The sequence below is a fragment of the Anomaloglossus baeobatrachus genome, chromosome 1 (genome assembly GCF_048569485.1).
Source record: "Anomaloglossus baeobatrachus isolate aAnoBae1 chromosome 1, aAnoBae1.hap1, whole genome shotgun sequence".
NCBI lineage: Eukaryota > Metazoa > Chordata > Amphibia > Anura > Aromobatidae > Anomaloglossus > Anomaloglossus baeobatrachus.
The window spans coordinates 114,924,095-114,946,639 of record NC_134353.1 but is presented as its reverse complement, the minus strand read 5'-3'; the positions used below and the strand labels follow the sequence as shown (position 1 = coordinate 114,946,639).

The window sequence follows — 22,545 nt, the reverse complement described above, 5'->3', positions numbered from 1 at the left end:
GTCGCCGTCCCCCGTGCCCTTCTCCCTGGGTCGCCGTCCCCCGTGCCCTTCTCGCTGGGTCGCCGTCCCCCGTGCCCTTCTCGCTGGGTCGCCGTCCCCCGTGCCCTTCTCGCTGGGTCGCCGTCCCCCGTGCCCTTCTCCCTGGGTCGCCGTCTCCGGTGCCCTTCTCCCTGGGACGCCGTCGCCGGTGCCCTTCTCCCTGGGTCGCCGTCCCCGGTGCCCTTCCCCCTGGGTCGCCGTCCCCGGTGCCCTTCCCCCAGGGTCGCCGTCCCCGGTGCCCTTCCCCCTGGGTCGCCGTCCCCGGTGCCCTTCCCCCTGGGTCGCCGTCCCCGGTGCCCTTCCCCCTGGGTCGCCGTCCCCGGTGCCCTTCCCCCTGGGTCGCCGTCTCCGGTGCCCTTCCCCCTGGGTCGCTGTCCCCCGTACCCTTCCCCCTGGGTCGCCGTCCCCCGTGCCCTTCTCCCTGGGTCGTGAGGGCAGGGGTCACATATTCGTTCTGTTTCCTACTTAGTCTCCAGGGTTTTGGCGCCAACCACTAGAGGTCGCTGTGCGCCAGTGAGCGCCCCGGTGTCGGAGGCAGCAGCAGCAACAACGTGTGAGGCAGCGCGGCGGCAGCGGAGCCTGAGCGTGTGTCCGTCATAACCGAGGACGGCGGTCCCGCTGTGGAGCCCGGTGCTGGTCACGTGTCTGGCAGCAGATTGGTGCCGCTGATCCGTGCGTGTGACCAGGCCGCTGCGGACAGGAAGCGCGGTGCACGCCGAGAGGCCTCCCCCCGTACACTCCTCCTCCTGTGAGAGCCGCCCCGTCACACCGGGCTCCGGATACATGCGGGGGGAGCCTGCCGTCCTCCGGAGGTAAGCCTGCTGCCGGCCCGGCTCACATATGTGCAGGGGGAGGCCGCGCTCCGGGCCTGGTACACAGCAGCTGCCGGGAGCTGGGCCCGGGGCGGTCACTCACCCTTTCCGGCCTCTCATTCAATCGCTACCGGGTAAAAGTAGCTATCACTTCCCGGCCTCACGTGCGGCCCTGCCCCGGTCACAGCCGGCGGCCTCCTCCAGCTGCCCACCTCCGCCCGCCTGAGCTGTGGTGACCGGGCAGAGCGCCGTGTATGGGGCTGGTTTTTGTCTCCGGCTCTGTACACGGAGGTGACGTTTTGTTTTCTGACCCATAGAGGCCGCTAGAGGACCGCGCAGCACCGAGGCATCATGGAGTTCCCTGCCCCGCAGAAAGCCCCGGACGGCAAGATCGTCTACCCCCCGGGAGTGAAGGAGATCACCGACAAGATCAGCAACGATGAGGTGGTCAAACGGCTCAAGGTGAGGCCCTGTGTGTGCAAGGAGAGCTGGCCCCACAATGGTCAGGGGAGCTGTGCAGGGCCAGGAAGGTGGGCCCGAACCTGGGAAATACCACTCAGCAGGTGCTACCCTCCCGGCCCGGCTCCGGTCCTAGTGCTATGGCTGCACCTACCGCCCAGACTAATCACTGAGCTCAGTGCTGCGCCCCCTCCGTCGCACCACTGTGCAACTGCTGCGCCCCCCTCCGTCGCACCACTGTGCAACTGCTGCGCCCCCCTCCGTCGCACCACTGTGCAACTGCTGCGCCCCCCTCCGTCGCACCACTGTGCAACTGCTGCGCCCCCCTCCGTCGCACCACTGTGCAACTGCTGCGCCCCCCTCCGTCGCACCACTGTGCAACTGCTGCGCCCCCCTCCGTCGCACCACTGTGCAACTGCTGCGCCCCCCTCCGTCGCACCACTGTGCAACTGCTGCGCCCCCCTCCGTCGCACCACTGTGCAACTGCTGCGCCCCCCTCCGTCGCACCACTGTGCAACTGCTGCGCCCCCTCCGCCGGCCCACTGTGCAACTGCTGCGCCCCCTCCGCCGGCCCACTGTGCAACTGCTGCGCCCCCTCCGCCGGCCCACTGTGCAACTGCTGCGCCCCCTCCACCGGCCCACTGTGCAACTGCTGCGGTTGGTGCGGCGCCCTCAGCCCATTGAGGGACTGCGGAGGTTGGTGCGGTGTCCCCTGCCCTCCCTCACCCCATTGAGGGACTACGGAGGTTGGTGCGGCGCCCCCTCCGCTACATGCGCGACTGCTGAGCATGATGCTGCGCACGCTGTGAAACCTGCTCTCTGACGTCAGTGCTGTGCCCCCTACCTTCCCCCATCGCACCCCCTGCCCCCTGCTGTCCCAATGTGTGACTGCTGAGCTGTGCCCCCGGCCCTCCGCCGCTGTGCCCCCGGCCCTCCGCCGCTGTGCCCCCGGCCCTCCGCCGCTGTGCCCCCGGCCCTCCGCCGCTGTGCCCCCGGCCCTCCGCCGCTGTGCCCCCGGCCCTCCGCCGCTGTGCCCCCGGCCCTCCGCCGCTGTGCCCCCGGCCCTCCGCCGCTGTGCCCCCGGCCCTCCGCCGCTGTGCCCCCGGCCCTCCGCCGCTGTGCCCCCGGCCCTCCGCCGCTGTGCCCCCGGCCCTCCGCCGCTGTGCCCCCGGCCCTCCGCCGCTGTGCCCCCGGCCCTCCGCCGCTGTGCCCCCGGCCCTCCGCCGCTGTGCCCCCGGCCCTCCGCCGCTGTGCCCCCGGCCCTCCGCCGCTGTGCCCCCGGCCCTCCGCCGCTGTGCCCCCGGCCCTCCGCCGCTGTGCCCCCGGCCCTCCGCCGCTGTGCCCCCGGCCCTCCGCCGCTGTGCCCCCGGCCCTCCGCCGCTGTGCCCCCGGCCCTCCGCCGCTGTGCCCCCGGCCCTCCGCCGCTGTGCCCCCGGCCCTCCGCCGCTGTGCCCCCGGCCCTCCGCCGCTGTGCCCCCGGCCCTCCGCCGCTGTGCCCCCGGCCCTCCGCCGCTGTGCCCCCGGCCCTCCGCCGCTGTGCCCCCGGCCCTCCGCCGCTGTGCCCCCGGCCCTCCGCCGCTGTGCCCCCGGCCCTCCGCCGCTGTGCCCCCGGCCCTCCGCCGCTGTGCCCCCGGCCCTCCGCCGCTGTGCCCCCGGCCCTCACTCTGCTCGTGGACTGCTGACCTCGGTGCTGCGGCTGAGCTCGGTGGTTGACCGGAGCAATGTTGCCCACTGCTAACATGACCAATGCAGCCAAAAAAAAAAAATGCGACCGGAGCAAGCCAGCACTGGACCCAGGGAGGGCGAGTATTTGCTGAGTCTTTTTATGTACTTCACACAGTTTAGGGACCACTTTCTTGAATGTGGACAGCCCCTTCAACATTAAAACCTAGTGGTTAAACTCCTGTGTTCTCAAGAACTCCAAACCAAGAAGTGCAGCGCTTATAATTTTCTGTTGCTGGATCCGACTAGTGCCCTTCGTTCCTCTGCAGCCTCAGTCAGCGCGCAGGTCCGAACTGTTGCTAGGGAGCACATACCCCTTCCTGCTTAGGAAAGCGGGGGAGCAGTGCCCCTTTACTTGGCTTTCTCTCAGCGGTGTAGGCTGGTAATGTACTTAGTACAAGTTCTGCCCCTGTTACGTTCTGGGAGTCGCTCTGCTGACGCTCCTTATACCACCCATGTAGTTTTCAGCCCGAACTGTACTGCCCAAAATGTGTAACTGGTGATAGTATATGGGCGTTGCTGGAGCCCTGGGATCATGCTTTCCTACAAAAACAAGCCTATCTATCCAGGGAATACATGATACCTTGTCTGTTGGGGTCTGACTGCTGCGACCTACACTGTTTGGTAGAATAGGAAAAGTTTCTCCCCATTAGAATGCGCATGCTCGTCCTCGCTCCAGCTACTTCCTATGGGGCTACTCTCAGCTTTTTTTTTTTTTTTTCCCCACCGGTCCCATAGAGACTGAATAGAGCGGCGCTCAGAGATCTGACCTGACGCACCGTTTTGTAACGGGGTTGAAAATCCCTGTTTTGCCGATGTTGCGGGTCCCAGCGGTGGGATACTCGTCAATCTGTAATTTATCACTGCACAACACCTTTCATTTATATACCTTCTCTAGGTATGGCAAGACTTGACCAGGTGTTTTGACAGATGGGACAAGCGCTTCATGCAGGGATTTTCACATTTAATGTCTTCTGAACACAATATAATAATACAGAATGAGTCGGCTATATTGTTAAGTTTCAATATCCAAATAAAGGGAATATTCAGCGCCTGTTAGCTCTGCATTGGACTGTGAGTGGCGCTGCTGGAAATCTCAAGGGCCACTTGCCAGCTGTCCTCTGCAGGCTGCTAGTTTCTTGAAGACGTCCTATTAATAATAATAATAATAATAATAATAATAATAATAATAATAATAATATATATTTATTCATTTATATAGCGCTGTTAATTCAACAGCGCTTTACATACATTGGCAACACTGTCCCCATTGGGGCTCACAATCTAGGCTCCCTATCTGTATGTTTTTGGAGTGTGGGAGGAAACCGGAGAACACAGAGAAACCCACACAAACCCGGGAAGAATATACAAACTCCTTGCAGATGGTGTCCTTGGTGGGATTTGAACCCAGGACCCCAGCGCTGCAAGACTGCAGTGTCAACCACTGAGCCAACCACCAGGACTTTAGTATATAACCTAAATCCAGTGTTCTACTGGCACAATACCTGGCAGGAGACCGTCGACACCATGTCATCAGTTGCTCTCTGTTGCTATTTTCAAGGGCTACGATGATGATTTATCCTTAGGGGTGGTCACCAATATCAGATCAATGGAGGCAGACACACAGCACCTCCTCTGATCTGAAATTTCCAGCTCTGGCAGTGGCTCCATGTAAATGGAGTGGAACAGCACAGCTCCATCATCTGTGGTCATATAGTGGCCTCTGCAGAGCAGCTTCTGTGTGATTGCTGTGGTGTACCACTCTGTATAGTGCTTACATCTTGTGTCCCCGCAGCTGGAAACAACTGATTGATGAAACAGTTTTTGCACCCCCATGATCGATACTGAGGACAGGTTTTTGAAGGGACTGTGGCAGCACAGATTGACCGTTCACCCCAAGTACAGGCGCTCGTGCATCGTGGTGGGGCTAATCATACTTAAGTTCATATTCCCACCTGCTGATTTTCCTTCAATTTCTACTATCCCATATTCTGTGATTGACAGCTCTGGCTTCATACAGCCAGAGAAGGGAGGAGATAGAAAACCAGCAGGTGTGAGGGTGGATGTACATGATTAGCCCCACCATGATGCACGAGCACCTGAACTGGGCGTGAACAGTCATCCTGTGCTAATAGTCCATTTAATATCATTGTAGTGGTATAACCACTTTAAAGGGACTTTGTCATCAATCTGAGAGCAGCTTATTATGGGGGCAGAGACCCTGATTCCAGGGATATCGCTTGCTGTAGTTTCAGTAGTCAGTGATTTATCAGCAGGAGATTATTACTGTAGGACTTGGTGTTGCCTGCCAGTCAGGTTAATCAGTGTAACCCCACTACTGATTGGCAGCTTGCGGACCATGTACAGTGTACACAGCTGCCAATCGGGGTTCTGGAGGGGGTTATAAAGAGCTCAGCATTCGGAGCACTGCTACATCTACAGCAGAGAAAACAGGAATTATACCAAAACTGTACCATGCAGGACAGTAAGGCCTCATTCGCATGCTGCATCTATTACTGTTTTTGGTGCGTTTTTATGAAGCTTGTGGTCCCAAAAGATGCACCCAAATGCATGCATTTCCTTCCCCCAGCAAAGTCTGAGATTTCTATTTTGCTGCTGCACTGTGCATCTTTTTTGGCTGCATTTTTGAAGACTCAGCATGTGAGTTCTTTTTGCGTTTTGTCCCTGCATTTCTGGGGACTGGCAAATCAATCCTCCTCTGACTCAGGGTCATTGATCCCTGGTAATTGGCCATATGCCGGTCCCCTTATAAAGTCTTTGGGGAGTAGAATCCGGCGCAAAGGGGTAAGAGCAAGTGCTTCATACTTACCGATTTAACAGGGTGGCTGTCGCAATGCTCCCGCAGCTGCTCATTCACTTCCCGGGCCGCTCGTTACATTCATTGAATATGTATTGCTACCCCCGCCCACCAGTGTCTGGTTGCAGTCAGACGAGCCCCCACCCTTGAGTGAAAGCATGTCCGAGGCTCCCAACCACACACGCCAGTGGGCGGGTCTATATCGTACAGAAAAAATCAAACCCTATGAAGAAAATAGCCAAATCAAACAAAAAATGATACAAAGTTTATTGATACAATATTAAAAGCGGCAAGGTAATGAAAAAAAGTGCAAAGCACCACAAAAAGTGACAGCAGAAAAACAAAAAGCTGCAAAGATATTTTTTTGTGTGTATATATAAAATATAATAATCTCTCAAACAACGCAATGTAGAAAGAAATATGGCTGTAGGTACTGTCCCTCAAAGGCTGTACACAATACCTATAAAGTGCATTCAGACAATATAGTCTCTAAATTTAAAAATTATCCAAAGCCACCAGGCTGCAAAATGTGTAAATACAAATATATTTGCCCATAGGAGTCAATAAGACAAGTAAATTGCTCTAGAAGTGAGCATGGCAGGATACACAAGAAGGTATAAATGGCTGTGGTTTATGGACAATGTCCCCAACAAGGTATACATAAACTCCATAAAAAGCATACATATAACGTAGTCATTATATATCAATAATAGAAAAATGTTATAACAATTAATCCGATACTCCCAAGATAGTATATGGGCTTTGATAATGAATAATGTATTTAACCTGAGGCAAAGGAGCTACATAATACACAAAACAGGCAGAGCGCCACATTATATAGAAAGACAATGTCCAAAATTAAGGGTGAATACCTGAAGCCATCATCCACTGCTGCTGTGCCGACACTAGGACCCTACACTTGTTTCGGCGTGTAGCCTTCGTCAGGGTGGTGTCGTACAGAAAAATAAATATTGTCATAGGAACCCCCCATATTAGAAGTTCGACAGCGGGGGGCTAATATTCTCAGGCTGGGGAGACCCATGGTTATTGGGAGCTCCCATCCTAAAAATATCAGCCTGCAGCCTCCAGTAATTGCCGCATTAATTAGATGCGACAGTTCCGGCACTTTACCCAGCTCTTCCCAATTGCCCTGGTGCGGTGGCAATCGGGGATATTAGAAGTTAATAGCAGCCCATAGCTGCCACTAAGCCCTAGATTAGCAATGGGAGGTGTCTGAGACCCTCCCCCCATCACTAATCTTTAAGTGAAAGTAAATAAACACAAACACCCAAAAAATCCTTTATTTGAAATAAAAGACAAAAAAGCACACTTTCACCCCTTTAATAACCCCCTAAACACCCCTGCAGATCTGACGTTATCCACATGAGACCCCATGGTGCTTCCAGCACTGCTACATGTGAAGATCACAGCACGCGCCGTAGAACATAACTGCCCGCTGTGAGGTTCAGGCAGTGACTGACGTGAGCCGCATGATTAGCGGTGATGTCACTCAGGTGAGTCCTCCACCTGTGACCGCAAATCACATGAATGATGTCCCCACTGATCGTGCGAGTCACTTCAGTCGCTGCTTAAACCTCACAGTGGGCAGTAATGTTCTATGGTGCTTGATGTAAGCTTCAGATGTAGCAGTGTTGGAAGCATCGTGGGACCTTGTGTGGATTATGTCAGACCTGCAGGGGTGTTTTTTAGGTTAATCAAGTGGTGAAAGAGGGTACTTTTTTTTTTTTTTTCTCATTTCAAATAAAGGATTTTTTAAGTGTTTGTGTTTAGTTACTTTTACTTAAAGATTAGTGATGGGGGTGTCTTAGATGTCTCTCATTACTAATCTAGGGCTTAGTGGCAGCTGTGGGCTGCCATTAACTCCTTATTGCCTCGATTGTCACCGCACCAGGTCATCGGGCAGCAGTGTCCAGCACCAGAATTGGCTCATCTAATGGATGCTCCACTTCTGGTGTGTCTGCGGGCTGCTATTGTTAGGGTATGTGCGCACGTTGCTTTTTACCTGCTTTTTACCTGCTTTTTTGCTGCTTTTTCTTCTGCGCTGTTTAATGCCAAAATGGATGTGTTCTTCTATTCAAGCAAAGTCTATGGGAATTTGGGTTTCTTGTTCACACTATGTTGTTCAAAATGCTGCCTTTTTGTGGCAGAACTTTGGTCAAAAACTCAGCTTTGCAGTGCAAAACCCAAATGGCAAAAACAATTGACATGTTGCTTCTTTGAAAAGCTGAGTTTTTGACCAAAGTTCTGCCTCAAAAAGGCAGCATTTTGAACAACATAGTGTGAACAAGAAACCCAAATTCCCATAGACTTTGCTTGAATAGAAGAACACATCCATTTTGGCATTAAACAGCGCAGAAGAAAAAGCAGCAAAAAAGCAGGTAAAAAGCAACGTGCGCACATACCCTAAGGCTGTGAAGGGCCAAATAACCATGGCTCTTCCCACCCTAATAATATCAGCCCCCAGTTGTCTGCTGTACCTTGGATGGTTTTAGAAAAATTGGGTGGGGGCCCACGTCATTAATTGTTTTTTTTAAATCGAATAATTAAAAAAAAGCCTCGTATCCTGTTAATTTTTCATAACCTGCCAAGGTACAGCAGACAGCTGAGGGTTGCAGCCCCCAGCTGTTGCTGTTCCTGTGCTGGATAACAAAAATGTGGGGAACCCACTTCATTTTTTATTTTTTTTTTTGCCAGAAAATACTAGAATTTGCATAACACTTTTAAATCTCCACAATGCTGTGGTAAAGAAGAACAAAAACCGTTTTAATCAGCCCCTGTGCTGCTTTTTATTGATCTATACAGTTTAAAATAAGGATATTGTAAAAAGTCTTCTTTAAAGAGGATGTAAAAATTAAAACCAGATCTAATTTTGTTTTCTGAATGTAGTGGGGTTTTTTTTGTTTTTTTTTCCCCCACATGATTTGGGGGCTTTATTTCTTGCCTGAGCTTCTGTTGCTAACACTTGGAAACACATACATTACAGCAGCCACATGCACCATAGACTGATGACACGCTGCCTTCTGTGAGCGTTTAAAAGGCTGTGATCTGTGCAGAAATCACGGTGTAAGGAGGGGGAGGAGGTGACCTGTGGCTATTACTTAATGTGTATGGTGGATCCTGTGTTAAGCCTGATTTTAGAAAGCGGTGTTCACGAATGCAAAAAAAAATGCTTGCAGCCTCTGCGGGCTTTTGGCTCTGGGCCGCCTCTGCGGGCTTTTGGCTCTGGGCCGCCTCTGCGGGCTTTTGGCTCTGGGCCGCCTCTGCGGGCTTTTGGCTCTGGGCCGCCTCTGCGGGCTTTTGGCTCTGGGCCGCCTCTGCGGGCTTTTGGCTCTGGGCCGCCTCTGCGGGCTTTTGGCTCTGGGCCGCCTCTGCGGGCTTTTGGCTCTGGGCCGCCTCTGCGGGCTTTTGGCTCTGGGCCGCCTCTGTTTTTCATATATGAATAAATCACAGAATTTCTGTTATCCTTTGCAATGTTAAACACTGACCACACTGGTTTTCACAGACTCATAGACTTGTGCGCTTACTTGTCCTCCATGCTGCTGGTAAAAAAAGACGTTTCCTTAATTTTTGCACAGACTCGCTGTCCGGTAGAGAATACAGATATGTGAACAGCCGATACAATATGGATAAATGTTGTATTTGTGAAAAACACAGAACATGGCATCAGTCATGAGGTGCTCATACACATGGAAATTGGCATGTTTGGACAATTTTAATTTTGTCTTTAGTTGCCAAAGTTCAGGATTTCTTGTTGTGTGTGTGTTTTTTTTTTTTTTTTTTTTTTAATATACAGTGGGTACGGAAAGTATTCAGACCCCTTTTAATTTTTTCACTGTTTCATTGCAGCTATTTGGTAAATTCAAAAAAGTTCATTTTGTTTTCTCATTAATGTACACTCTACACCCCATCTTGACAGAATCCCCCCCCCCCCCCTAGAAGTGTAGAAATTTTTGCAAATTTTTTTTAAACAAGACCCTTTGCCCAGTGTTAAGTAGACGCACCCTTTTGAGTTAATACAGCCATGAGTCTTCTTGGGAATGATGCAACAAGTTTTTCACCCCTGGATTTGGGGATCCTCTGCCCTGCCGTTCTTTCTTGCAGATCCTCTCCAGTTCCGTCAGGTTGGATGGTGAACTTTGGTGGACAGCCATCTTCGGGTCTCTCCAGAGATGCTTAATTGGGTTTAGGTCAGGGCTCTGGCTGGGCCGGTCAAGAATGGTCACAGAGTTGTTCTGAAGCCACTTCTTTGTTATTTTAGCTGTGTGCTTAGGGTCAGTGCCGTGTTGTAAGGTGAACTTTCGGCAAAATCTCATGTCCAGAGCACTCTGGAAGGGGTTTTCTTCCAGAATATCTCTGTACTGGGCCGCATTCATCTTTCCTTCAATTGCAACCAGTCGTCCTGTTCCTGCAGCTGAAAAACACCCCCATAGCATGATGCTGCCACCACCATGTCTCACTGTTGACATTGTATTGGGCAGGTGATGAGCAGTGCCTGGTTTTCTCCACACACAGCGCTTAGAATTATCACCAAAAATTTCTATCTTTGTCTCATCAGACCAAAGAATCTTATTTCTCATAGTCTGTGAGTCCTTCGTGTGTGGTTTGTTTTTTTTTTGTTTTTTTTTTTTTTTTGTAAACTTTGGGCTTTCATACGTCTTTGCATACGTCTAAAAAAAAAAAAATAAAAAATTTGTTAAATGTAATTTTTCTAAATGGCTTATTTTCTAATGACAGTAAAACACAAAACAAGTGATTTCTCCCTGATTCCTGGCACTTTCTGGCTTCCCCGCTGGTTTCTATTTTCTGGTCCCCGTCAACATGGAGAAAATCACTGTATGGCCATCCTGTGTCTGCAGCGCTGAGCCGCCAGTGATTGGCTGCAGCTTTCCCATGAAGTGTTATAGATTGGCAGGGGACAGGGCAGTGCTGGAACAAGAGTGCCGGGGCGAGTTTTCTGTTGTTTGGCCAATTACAGAAATAAAAAAGCAAGAAAATTGAAGTGTACAACATTTCTGTTGTATCACTTGTATGTTATGTTCGCTGTACTGTGCATTGTAATCACTTGAGAATATATTTGTTGGGGGTAATATACATTGCCCATTGCGCTGTTTATAACCCCTGGGTTTTCCTACTCGTGGCATAGGCTGCAGCTGAGGGACTACGTTAGTCAATATTTATATGTCAGGTTCCTGAAATTCTCGGTTTACAGGTTCAGGATTTGGCACATGGAGAAGACCTATATGTGATAAACAGAATCTGCGGCTGAATCTGAGGCTGACGGTTGGATTTCTGCTGCTGTGGTAATTTTCTCTAGGTTGTGCCCCATTTTTCATCCATTGGAGCTAAACTCTGGCTTTTCTTTGTCGCTCTATTGGGAGACCCAGACAATTGGGTGTATAGGCTATGCCTCCGGAGGCCGCACAAAGTATTACACTCAAAAGTGTTAAGCCCCTCCCCTTCTGCCTATACACCCCCCGTGCTCCCACGGGCTCCTCAGTTTTTTGCTTTGTGCGAAGGAGGTCAGACACGCACGCACAGCTCCACAGATTGGTCAGCAGCAGCTGCTGACCATGTCGGATGGAAGAAAAGTGGGCCCATATAGGGCCCCCAGCATGCTCCCTTCTCACCCCACTCTTGTCGGTGGTGTTGTAAGGTTGAGGTATCCATTGCGGGTACGGAGGCTGGAGCCCACATGCTGTTTTCCTTCCCCATCCCCCTCAGGGCTCTGGTGGAAGTGGGATCCTATCGGTCTCCAGGCACTGAGACCGTGCTTCATCCACAACTCCTGTGGAGCCTGCTGGATAGGAGCTGGGTATCGTTCAGGGACATGGCCCTGCTACTTGGAGGTACTCTGTGTCCCCGTGGGGACCGCGCACAGCAACACTCCAGCTTTGCTGGGTGTGCTAGTGCACCGGGGACCGCGGCGCTGACCGGGTTAATATGTGCCATTACACACTCAGCGTTGCTGAGTGTGTTTATGTATAGGGACTGCCGCACTGACCGCCGCTGCCATGGAAACACTGCGGCGCGGCTGGGACTTGTAGTGCGCCGGGGACTTCCACGCCGGCCGCGCTTTTACGGCGGCCGCGTTTATTACTAGAGTCCCCGGCTTTTTGCGGCCTAGTTTCCTTTCCTCCCGCCCATAGCCCTGACAGGCAGGGGAAGGGCGGGACGCTGCACAGAACGAGCAGCACTGAGGGCTGGAGCATGCTTTGCATACTCCACTCCCCTCACTGTGCACAGTGCAGGCACCAGTTCCCGCTCTTTCTGGGTCACGCCCACGGCTCCCTCCTCTCCTCAGGACGCATTCCTGTCAGCTCCTCGGACGCTGCAGAGGGGGACAAATTCTGGGAGACCCAGGCAGGGACTCTGGTGGCCTCACAACCGCTTTAAGCGGGTGGTAAGCAGCACCTGTGGTGCTAGCCCCATTGTGCAGTAGTGTAACATTATATGTTTATTTTACACCGTATAGTGCACAGTTTATTTCTGGCTATATACCCTATTGTGTTGCTCAGGGAAGATAATAGCATGGCGCCCACGAAAGGCAGGGGTGCCAAAACACAGGCTTATTATGTTGCCTGCGCCGCATGTACGACCCCGCTACCGGCAGGTTCCACTGACCCTCATTGTATGCACTGTTCGGCCCCTGTGGCACTTACTCAGCCAGAGCCTCTGCTAGGGGGGGCCCAGGGGGAGCCACCTGCTAACACTGTTCAGGTGACAGGGACGGAGTTTGCAAAACTCTCTGAGACTATGGCTGAGATACTAGAAGCCTTGCAGTCCAGACCGGTATCTCAGCACAGGGACTCTGTTGATTCTTTGTTCCCTGGCCCACCTCAGCTGGACCAACAATGTCCTCCCGGGGTATCTCATGGATCCCAAGCTGAGGGTTCTGACACAGACCCCAGCCCCAGACCGACTAAGCGAGCTCGCTTAGATTTTCCCTCGACATCATCATATTGTTCAGGGTCTCAGCGAGGGGAATCGCTGGTCGATGACGCGGAAGTAGCTGATCAGGATTCTGATCCTGAGGCCGCTCTCAATCTTGATACTCCGGACGGGGACGCCATAGTGAACGACCTTATTGCGTCCATCAATCGTATGTTGGATATTTCTCCCTCAGCTCCTCCGGCGGAGGAGTCTGCTTCCCAGCAGGAGAAATTCCGTTTCAGGTTTCCCAAGCGTACACAGAGTATGTTTCTGGACCACTCTGATTTCAGAGAGGCAGTCCAGAATCACCATGCTTGTCCAGATAAGCGTTTTTCTAAGCGCCTTAAGGATACACGTTATCCCTTTCCCCCTGACGTGGTCAAGGGTTGGACTCAGTGTCCCAAAGTGGATCCTCCAATCTCCAGACTGGCAGCTAGATCCATACTTGCAGTGGAAGATGGGGCTTCACTCAAAGATGCCACTGACAGGCAGATGGAGCTCTGGTTGAAATCCATCTATGAAGCTATCGGCGCTTCTTTTGCCCCAGCATTCGCAGCCGTATGGGCGCTACAAGCTATCTCAGCAGGTCAAGCGCAAATTGACGCAGCCACACGCACGTCCGCGCCACAGGTGGCGTCCATAACCACTCAGACGTCGGCATTTGCGTCTTACGCTATTAATGCTGTCCTGGACTCTGCGAGCCGTACGGCGGTTGCAGCCGCCAATTCGGTGGTACTCCGCAGGGCCTTGTGGCTACGGGAATGGAAGGCAGATTCTGTTTCCAAAAAGCGCTTAACCAGTTTGCCAATTTCTGGCGAACGATTGTTTGGCGAGCGTTTGGATGAAATCATCAAACAATCCAAGGGAAAGGATACATCCTTACCCCAGCCCAAACCGAACATACCCCAACAGAGGAAGGGGCAGTCGAGTTTTCGGTCCTTTCGGGGCGCGGGCAGGTCCCAATTCTCCTCGTCCAAAAGGCCTCAGAAAGATCAAAGGAACTCTGATGCATGGCGGTCTAAGTCACGTCCTAAACAGACCACCGGAGGTGCCGCTACCAAAGCGGCTTCCTCATGACTTTCGGCATCCTCACTCCGCATCCTCGGTCGGTGGCAGGCTCTCCCGCTTTTGCGACACCTGGCTGCCACGGGTAAAAGACCGTTGGGTGAGAGACATTCTGTCTCACGGTTACAAGATAGAGTTCACCTCTCGTCCCCCGACTCGATTCTTCAGGTCATCCCCGCCTCCCGAGCGAGCCGAGGCTCTTCTGCAGGCGCTGAGCATTCTGAAGGCAGAAGGAGTGGTGGTCCCTGTTCCTCTTCAGCAACAGGGCCACGGTTTTTACTCCAACTTGTTTGTGGTCCCAAAGAAGGACGGGTCTTTCCGTCCAGTCCTGGACCTGAAACTTCTCAACAAACACGTAAAGACCAGGCGGTTCCGGATGGAATCCCTCCGCTCAGTCATCGCCTCAATGTCCCAGGGAGATTTCCTTGCATCGATCGATATCAAAGATGCTTATCTCCACGTACCGATTGCTCCAGAGCACCAGCGCTTCTTGCGCTTCGCCATAGGGAACGAACACCTGCAGTTCGTGGCACTGCCGTTCGGCCTGGCAACAGCCCCACGGGTTTTCACCAAGGTTATGGCTACTGTAGTAGCGGTCCTCCACTCTCAGGGTCACTCGGTGATCCCGTACTTGGACGATCTGTTGATCAAGGCACCCTCTCTAGAGGCATGCCAACACAGCCTCGACGCTACCCTGGAGACTCTCCAGAGTTTCGGGTGGATCATCAATTTTCCAAAGTCAAATCTGACACCGGCCCAATCGCTGACATACCTTGGCATGGAGTTTCATACCCTCTCAGCGATAGTGAAGCTTCCGCTGATCAAGCAGCGGTCACTACAGACAGGGGTACAATCTCTCCTTCAAGGTCGGTCACACACCTTGAGGCGCCTCATGCACTTCCTGGGGAAGATGGTGGCAGCAATGGAGGCAGTTCCTTTCGCGCAGTTTCACCTGCGTCCTCTTCAATGGGACATCCTACGCAAATGGGACAGGAAGCCGACGTCCCTCGACAGGAACGTCTCCCTCTCGCAGGCGACCAAAGCTTCCCTTCGGTGGTGGCTTCTTCCCACTTCATTATCGAAAGGGAAATCCTTCCTACCCCCATCCTGGGAGGTGGTCACGACGGACGCGAGTCTGTCAAGGTGGGGAGCGGTTTTTCTCCACCACAGGGCTCAGGGTACGTGGACCCAGCAAGAGTCCTCGCTTCAGATCAATGTTCTGGAAATACGGGCAGTGTATCTTGCCCTGAAAGCGTTCCAGCAGTGGCTGGAAGGCAAGCAGATCAGAATTCAGTCAGACAATTCCACAGCGGTGGCATACATCAACCACCAAGGCGGCACACGCAGTCGGCAAGCCTTTCAGGAAGTCCGGCGGATTCTGCTGTGGGTGGAAGCCACGACCTCCACCATCTCCGCAGTTCACATTCCAGGCGTGGAAAACTGGGAAGCAGATTATCTCAGTCGCCAGGGCATGGACGCAGGGGAATGGTCCCTTCACCCGGACGTGTTTCAGGAGATCTGTTGCCGCTGGGGGGTGCCGGACGTCGACCTCATGGCGTCCCGGCACAACAACAAGGTACCGGCGTTCATGGCACGGTCTCAAGATCCCAGAGCTCTGGCGGCAGACGCCTTAGTTCAGGATTGGTCGCAGTTTCAGCTCCCTTCTGTGTTTCCTTCGCTGGCACTGTTGCCCAGAGTGTTACGCAAGATCAGGGCCGACTGCCGCCGCGTCATCCTCGTCGCTCCAGACTGGCCGAGGCGGTCGTGGTACCCAGATCTGTGGCATCTCACGGTCGGCCAACCGTGGGCACTACCAGACCGACCAGACTTGCTATCTCAAGGGCCGTTTTTCCATCTGAATTCTGCGGCCCTCAACCTGACTGTGTGGCCATTGAGTCCTGGATCCTAGCGTCCTCAGGGTTATCTCAAGACGTCATTGCCACTATGAGACAAGCTAGGAAACCAACGTCCGCCAAGATCTACCACAGGACGTGGAAAAATTTTCCTGTCATGGTGCTCTGCTCAGGGTATTTCTCCCTGGCCTTTTGCCTTGCCCACTTTTCTGTCCTTCCTTCAATCTGGACTGGAAAAGGGTTTGTCGCTCGGCTCCCTTAAGGGACAAGTCTCAGCGCTCTCTGTGTTTTTCCAGAAGCGCCTAGCCAGACTTCCACAGGTACGCACGTTCCTGCAGGGGGTTTGTCACATCGTCCCTCCTTACAAGCGGCCGTTAGAACCCTGGGATCTGAACAGGGTGCTGATGGTTCTTCAGAAACCACCATTCGAGCCAATGAGGGATATTTCTCTCTCACGCCTTTCGCAGAAAGTGGTTTTTCTAGTAGCAGTCACTTCACTTCGCAGAGTGTCTGAGCTAGCTGCACTGTCATGCAAAGCTCCCTTCCTGGTGTTTCACCAGGACAAGGTGGTTCTGCGTCCGGTTCCGGAATTTCTCCCTAAGGTGGTATCCCCCTTTCATCTCAATCAGGATATCTCCTTACCTTCTTTTTGTCCTCATCCAGTTCACCAATGTGAAAAGGATTTGCACTTGTTAGATCTGGTGAGAGCACTCAGACTCTACATTTCTCGTACGGCGCCCCTGCGCCGCTCGGATGCACTCTTTGTCCTTGTCGCTGGCCAGCGTAAAGGGTCACAGGCTTCCAAATCAACCCTGGCTCGGTGGATCAAGGAGCCAATTATCGAAGCTTACCGTTCGGCTGGGCTTCCGGTTCCCTCAGGGCTGAAGGCCCATTCTACCAGAGCCGTGGGCGCATCCTGGGCTTTGAGGCACCAGGCTACGGCTCAGCAGGTGTGTCAGGCGGCTACCTGGTCGAGCCTGCACACTTTCACGAAGCACTATCAGGTGCATACCTATGCTTCGGCGGATGCCAGCCTAGGTAGACGAGTCCTTCAGGCGGCGGTTGCCCACCTGTAGGAAGAGGCTGTTTTACGGCTCTCTTACGAGGTATTATTTTACCCACCCAGGGACTGCTTTTGGACGTCCCAATTGTCTGGGTCTCCCAATAGAGCGACAAAGAAGAAGGGAATTTTGTTTACTTACCGTAAATTCCTTTTCTTCTAGCTCTAATTGGGAGACCCAGCACCCGCCCCTGTTTTTTTGTGTACACATGTTGTTCATGTTGAATGGTTTCAGTTCTCCGATATTCCTTCGGATTGAAGTTACTTTAAACCAGTTTATAATTCTTTTTCCTCCTTCTTGCTTTTGCACCAAAACTGAGGAGCCCGTGGGAGCACGGGGGGTGTATAGGCAGAAGGGGAGGGGCTTAACACTTTTAAGTGTAATACTTTGTGCGGCCTCCGGAGGCATAGCCTATACACCCAATTGTCTGGGTCTCCCAATTAGAGCTAGAAGAAAAGGAATTTACGGTAAGTAAACAAAATTCCCTTCTTCCGGATGAACATAATCAGTTTGATTTTTTTACCATGGCATGTGAAGGTAGAAATATCCCATTTTGCATTGGGTGCTAAATGTCAGTAGTGTTTTTGATGGAGGCCTAATGTACAGTATCTGCGCCAATATCCTTTTATGAGGTGCTGAATGTGCAGTGATGGCTTTCAGCTCCACTCCTTCTGGCGTACTCTTAGGCTAGGTTCGCACACTGCGTCTTTTTGACGCTGCGTTTTTGTGCGTTTTTGGCCGCTAAAAACGCACAAAAACGCACCTGCGTCGAAAAAACGCATGCGTTTTTGCCGCGATTTGGTGCGTTTTTGGCTGCGTTTTGCTGCGTTTTTCCAATGCATTGCATGGGGGGAAAACGCAGAAAAACGCAGGAAAGAACTGACATGTCCATTTTTTTTTTTTTTTCAAACTCAAAAACGCAGGTAAAAAAACCAGATGTGTGCGGACAGCAAAAATGAAAACTCATAGACTTTGCTGGGGAAGCAAAGTCCTGCAGTTTTGAGGCCAAAAACGCACCCGAAAAACGCGCAAAAACGCCGCGAAAAACGCACTGTGCGCACATAGCCTTATCCCATTAGAGCTAGAAGGCCAGTGTCATACTTGCGAGTGACTTGCGCTAGAATCGAGTCTCATCACTCGGCACGACCTGTGGCTCTCCGGACAGGAGCGTGCAGCTACATAGAAATACATGCAGGAACAGGCTCCTGTCTGTAGAGCCACAGGCCGTGCCGAGTGATGCATCTATATTCTGGCGCTGGTCACTCACAAGTATGACACCGGCCTAAGCCCTCATTCAGGCACCAATGTATTTCACGTATGCTGGAAAAAAAATGGTACTAGTGTCATCAGTGTTTTTTTACGGATGACTAAATAAATGATAAAGCTATCATTTACAATGTCAACCACGGGCCATGCAATCACTGTACACCCATGCCCTACGTGTTGTCCATAATTTTCACTGACGCATAGACTTGTTTTCGCACTTTCCTTACATACTGCTGGTAAAAAACAGACCTGTCTCTGATCTTTGTACGTGAAAACCGAATTTGTACAAGAAAACCAGACGTGAATGAGGTCTAAACCGTGCTGGATTCGTTCTCAAATGACTTCTTGCTGGTCAGTCACGGTTCTCAAAGTCTTAAGGGGGCTTTACACACTACGATATCGTTAATGTTTTATTGTCGGGGTCACGCCGTTAGTGACGCACATCCAGCGTCATTAACGATATCGCAGCGTGTGACACTTTTGTGCAACCTAAAACGATCGCAAAAGCGGCCACAATCGTTTGCCGCGGAGAGGTCGTCCTAAAACCAAAAATCGTTTAACACTCATTAGCGATGTTGTTCCTCGTTCCTGCGGCAGCACACATCGCTGTGTGTGAAGCCGCAGGAGCAACGAACATCTCCTTACCTGCGTCCCCCGGCTATGCAGAAGGAAGAAGGGGGGCGGGATGTTACGTCCCGCTCATCTCCGCCCCTCCGCTTCTTTTGGCTGCCTACCGTGTGACGCCGCACGACCCGGCCCCCCCCTTAGAAAGGAGGTTAATCGCCGGCCAGAGCGACGTCGCAGAGCAGGTAAGTCTGTGTGACGGGGGTGCGCGATTTTGTGCGCGACGGGCAGCGATATGCCCGTGTCGCACAAAAGATGGGGGCTAGCGATATCGGCAACGATATTGTAGCGTGTAAAGCCCGCTTTAGGCTATGTGCCCACAGGACAATGTACCCGCGAATTTTGCCGCGGAAAACTTGCACATTTATCTGGATTTTCTAGATAAATCCGCAGGTTTACGCAAGTACAGACACTCCCCATGTTATCCTATGGGATTTGCAGAGTGCTGTACCAATGCTGCTGTATGTGCGGATGTCCCGCAGCCACACATAACTGCATGTCAATTATTCATGCGGAAATACCTGCGGATGTCCCGCTCCTCCACTATGGAGATAGAGGCCGGGACTTCCACAGGTATTTCCGCACTTTTTAAGAAAGAGGTAATCCAGCTCTTCAAGTTGAGGTAGTTTTATTTATAGAAAAACGACAATTTACATGGTAGAAAAGTTAAAACGCGTTTCGGCTGAAGCTACATGTCAGCCTTTGTCAGTTGCACTTGTCCCGCAGGTTTACCATAACAAAAAATGCTCGAATCACACAGCAGTGGATAGCTGCGGATTCCGGGCAGCAGCTGCGGGAAACCTGCGGAAAAATCCTCGGTTACATTGTCCCGTGGGCACATAGCCTTAAAGGGGTTATCCGGCTTATTTTGAGTTTTTTTCATTATTACCCTATTGGGCTTCATTGGGGCAGGTAAGTAGACAGTGACCACTTACCTGCTCCGCTGTAAGACCCTCTCCCCCGGCTCAGAGTGGTCATGTGACCGCTCCTGCCGCGATTTTGCTGCTTCCGGTCATTTCATGTCAACATGGGCAGGGCCATGTTGACATGCAAATCTGGAAACAGCATGTCGCCACACTGCTGGGCGGGTACAGTGCATGGAGTCCCCGCCCCCTTCCCTGCACCCTCCCACACATTCCCCCGCACCCTTTACTCAGCCCACAACCTCCCCCTGCACTTCTGTGGGACCCGTGACCTGGAGGCGGGGCCTGGCGGCGGCTGCCGTGGTGTCAGCGCCAGCACCGGGCCCCTGCTCAGGATCACACATTCAAATGTACCGGCATCACAGATCACAGATGCCGGTACATTTGAAAGCGCTGATGAGAATGAGCGCAGCGCTGCTTCTCATCACTGCCCGGCTGTCTGTGCTCTCTTCAGCACAGCGGTGACGTCACTACTGTGCTGATATGTCCAGAGCACAGACTGGGACCGAGGACGGGTGAGTATGTACTCCCTACATGGGTTCCCTATGGGGGTAGGTGGGGTCGGTGCAGAGCCTGATGTGTGTATGCGGTGCTGAGCCCGATGTGTGTATGCGGTGCTGAGCCCGATGTGTGTATGCGGTGCTGAGCCCGATGTGTGTATGCGGTGCTGAGCCCGATGTGTGTATGCGGTGCTGAGCCCGATGTGTGTATGCGGTGCTGAGCCCGATGTGTGTATGCGGTGCTGAGCCCGATGTGTGTATGCGGTGCTGAGCCCGATGTGTGTATGCGGTGCTGAGCCCGATGTGTGTATGCGGTGCTGAGCCCGATGTGTGTATGCGGTGCTGAGCCCGATGTGTGTATGCGGTGCTGAGCCCGATGTGTGTATGTGGGGCTGTTATTTGCAATGCTGTAGTGATAACAGGTCAGGTGCTGGGGCAGAATACTGACAGGAAATGTGTGTGCAGGAGGCGAGGCTGGACACTGGGGAGGGGCTGGACAGTGAGATCGGGCGGTGCCAGCTGTGACTGGGAGGTTTTGCACAGGAAGTGGTCAGTTTGCTGGAGCTGAATGTAAACAAGGAGCTGCAGAGAATAAAGGGATAATTCAAGAGGAACAAAAGTTAGAAAACAAAAAATAACAACGTGGGGGTGATTAATATGACAATACAGCACAGATTAGCTTAAACTCAAAAATTTTTGTTATGTCGGACAACCCCTTAAACTTTTTGCCTCTTGTTACTGCATACAAGAAATACAAAGAAAATTAGTAAGATTCATATTTTTATGTAGATTTATTATTAGACTATGATTTTAATGTTTTTCCTTGTTTTGCTAAAATTTTTGGTAAGTAATTTATTTTGTGTAAACGTAATGCCATGTAACATTTTCAAACTTTTCAGAGGAGTTAATTCACACCAGTCACGGCCAAAAGTGCATCTTTGAAATTGTTCCAGAAAATGAAGTATTTCTACGAAAAACATTATTGCGGTTACAAATTGTTATACACGTTTATTTCCTTTTGTGTGTATTCAAAGAACACCAAAAAAAGGCAAATTGGACATACCGTATTTTTCGGACTATAAGACGCACCGGACTATAAGACGCACCCTGGTTTTAGAGGAGGAAAATGGGAAAATAAAACTTTAAGCAAAAAATGTGGTCATGACACACTGTTATAGGGCGAGGATCTGCTGCTGACACTGTTATGGGGGTAATGTCCCCAAATTCTCTACTAAGGTACCCCATCCTGGTAATGATCCTCTTGCCTTGTATATGATCCTGCTATAAACCCCCATCCAGCCTGTTCACATGCCCCGCCCCCCCATCCAGCCTGTTCACATGCCCCGCCCCCCCATCCAGCCTGTTCACATGCCCCGCCCCCCCATCCAGCCTGTTCACATGCCCCGCCCCCCCATCCAGCCTGTTCACATGCCCCGCCCCCCCATCCAGCCTGTTCACATGCCCCGCCCCCCCATCCAGCCTGTTCACATGCCCCGCCCCCCCATCCAGCCTGTTCACATGCCCCCCCATCCAGCCTGTTCACATGCCCCCCCCATCCAGCCTGTTCACATGCCCCCCCATCCAGCCTGTTCACATGCCCCCCCCATCCAGCCTGTTCACATGCCCCCCCCCATCCAGCCTGTTCACGTGCCCCCCCCATCCAGCCTGTTCACGTGCCCCCCCCATCCAGCCTGTTCACGTGCCCCCCCCATCCAGCCTGTTCACGTGCCCCCCCCATCCAGCCTGTTCACGTGCCCCCCCATCCAGCCTGTTCACGTGCCCCCCCCATCCAGCCTGTTCACGTGCCCCCCCATCCAGCCTGTTCACATGCCCCCCCCATCCAGCCTGTTCACGTGCCCCCCCCCATCCAGCCTGTTCACGTGCCCCCCCCATCCAGCCTGTTCACGTGCCCCCCCCATCCAGCCTGTTCACGTGCCCCCCCCATCCAGCCTGTTCACGTGCCCCCCCCATCCAGCCTGTTCACGTGCCCCCCCCATCCAGCCTGTTCACGTGCCCCCCCCATCCAGCCTGTTCACGTGCCCCCCCCATCCAGCCTGTTCACGTGCCCCCCCCATCCAGCCTGTTCACGTGCCCCCCCCATCCAGCCTGTTCACGTGCCCCCCCCATCCAGCCTGTTCACGTGCCCCCCCCATCCAGCCTGTTCACGTGCCCCCCCCATCCAGCCTGTTCACATACTCCCATCGTGCTCATATACCATCCTGGTATATGGCCTGTATCCTATAGCACAGAGAAAAAAATAAACGTTTATACTCACCTTTTCCTCACTCCCTGCAGCACCGATCACATCTTCCTCTCTGGCATGCTGATCTGTGTGTGTGGAGCCGTTCCCCTGCTTCATCGCGATGTCTTCCTGTCTGTGCCGATCAGCTGACCGGCTCAGCACAGATCAGCTGACCGGCACAGACAGGAAGACATCGCGTGCTGCAGGGAG

General features: G+C 52.7%; 1 protein-coding gene across 3 annotated transcripts in view; it reads left to right on the top strand.

The window, feature by feature from the left end:
- The first annotated feature begins 557 nt into the window (after window positions 1-557).
- PDS5A (PDS5 cohesin associated factor A) overlaps window positions 558-22,545 on the top strand; it is a 239,055-nt gene continuing 217,067 nt past the window's right edge. For all 3 annotated transcript variants that reach the window (XM_075346978.1, XM_075346977.1, XM_075346976.1), the window contains exons 1-2: window positions 558-851; window positions 1,169-1,313. In XM_075346978.1, coding sequence (XP_075203093.1) covers window positions 1,203-1,313 — 111 coding nt within the window. In that variant the 5' untranslated portion in view covers window positions 558-851; window positions 1,169-1,202. The remainder of the gene's footprint in view (window positions 852-1,168; window positions 1,314-22,545) is intronic.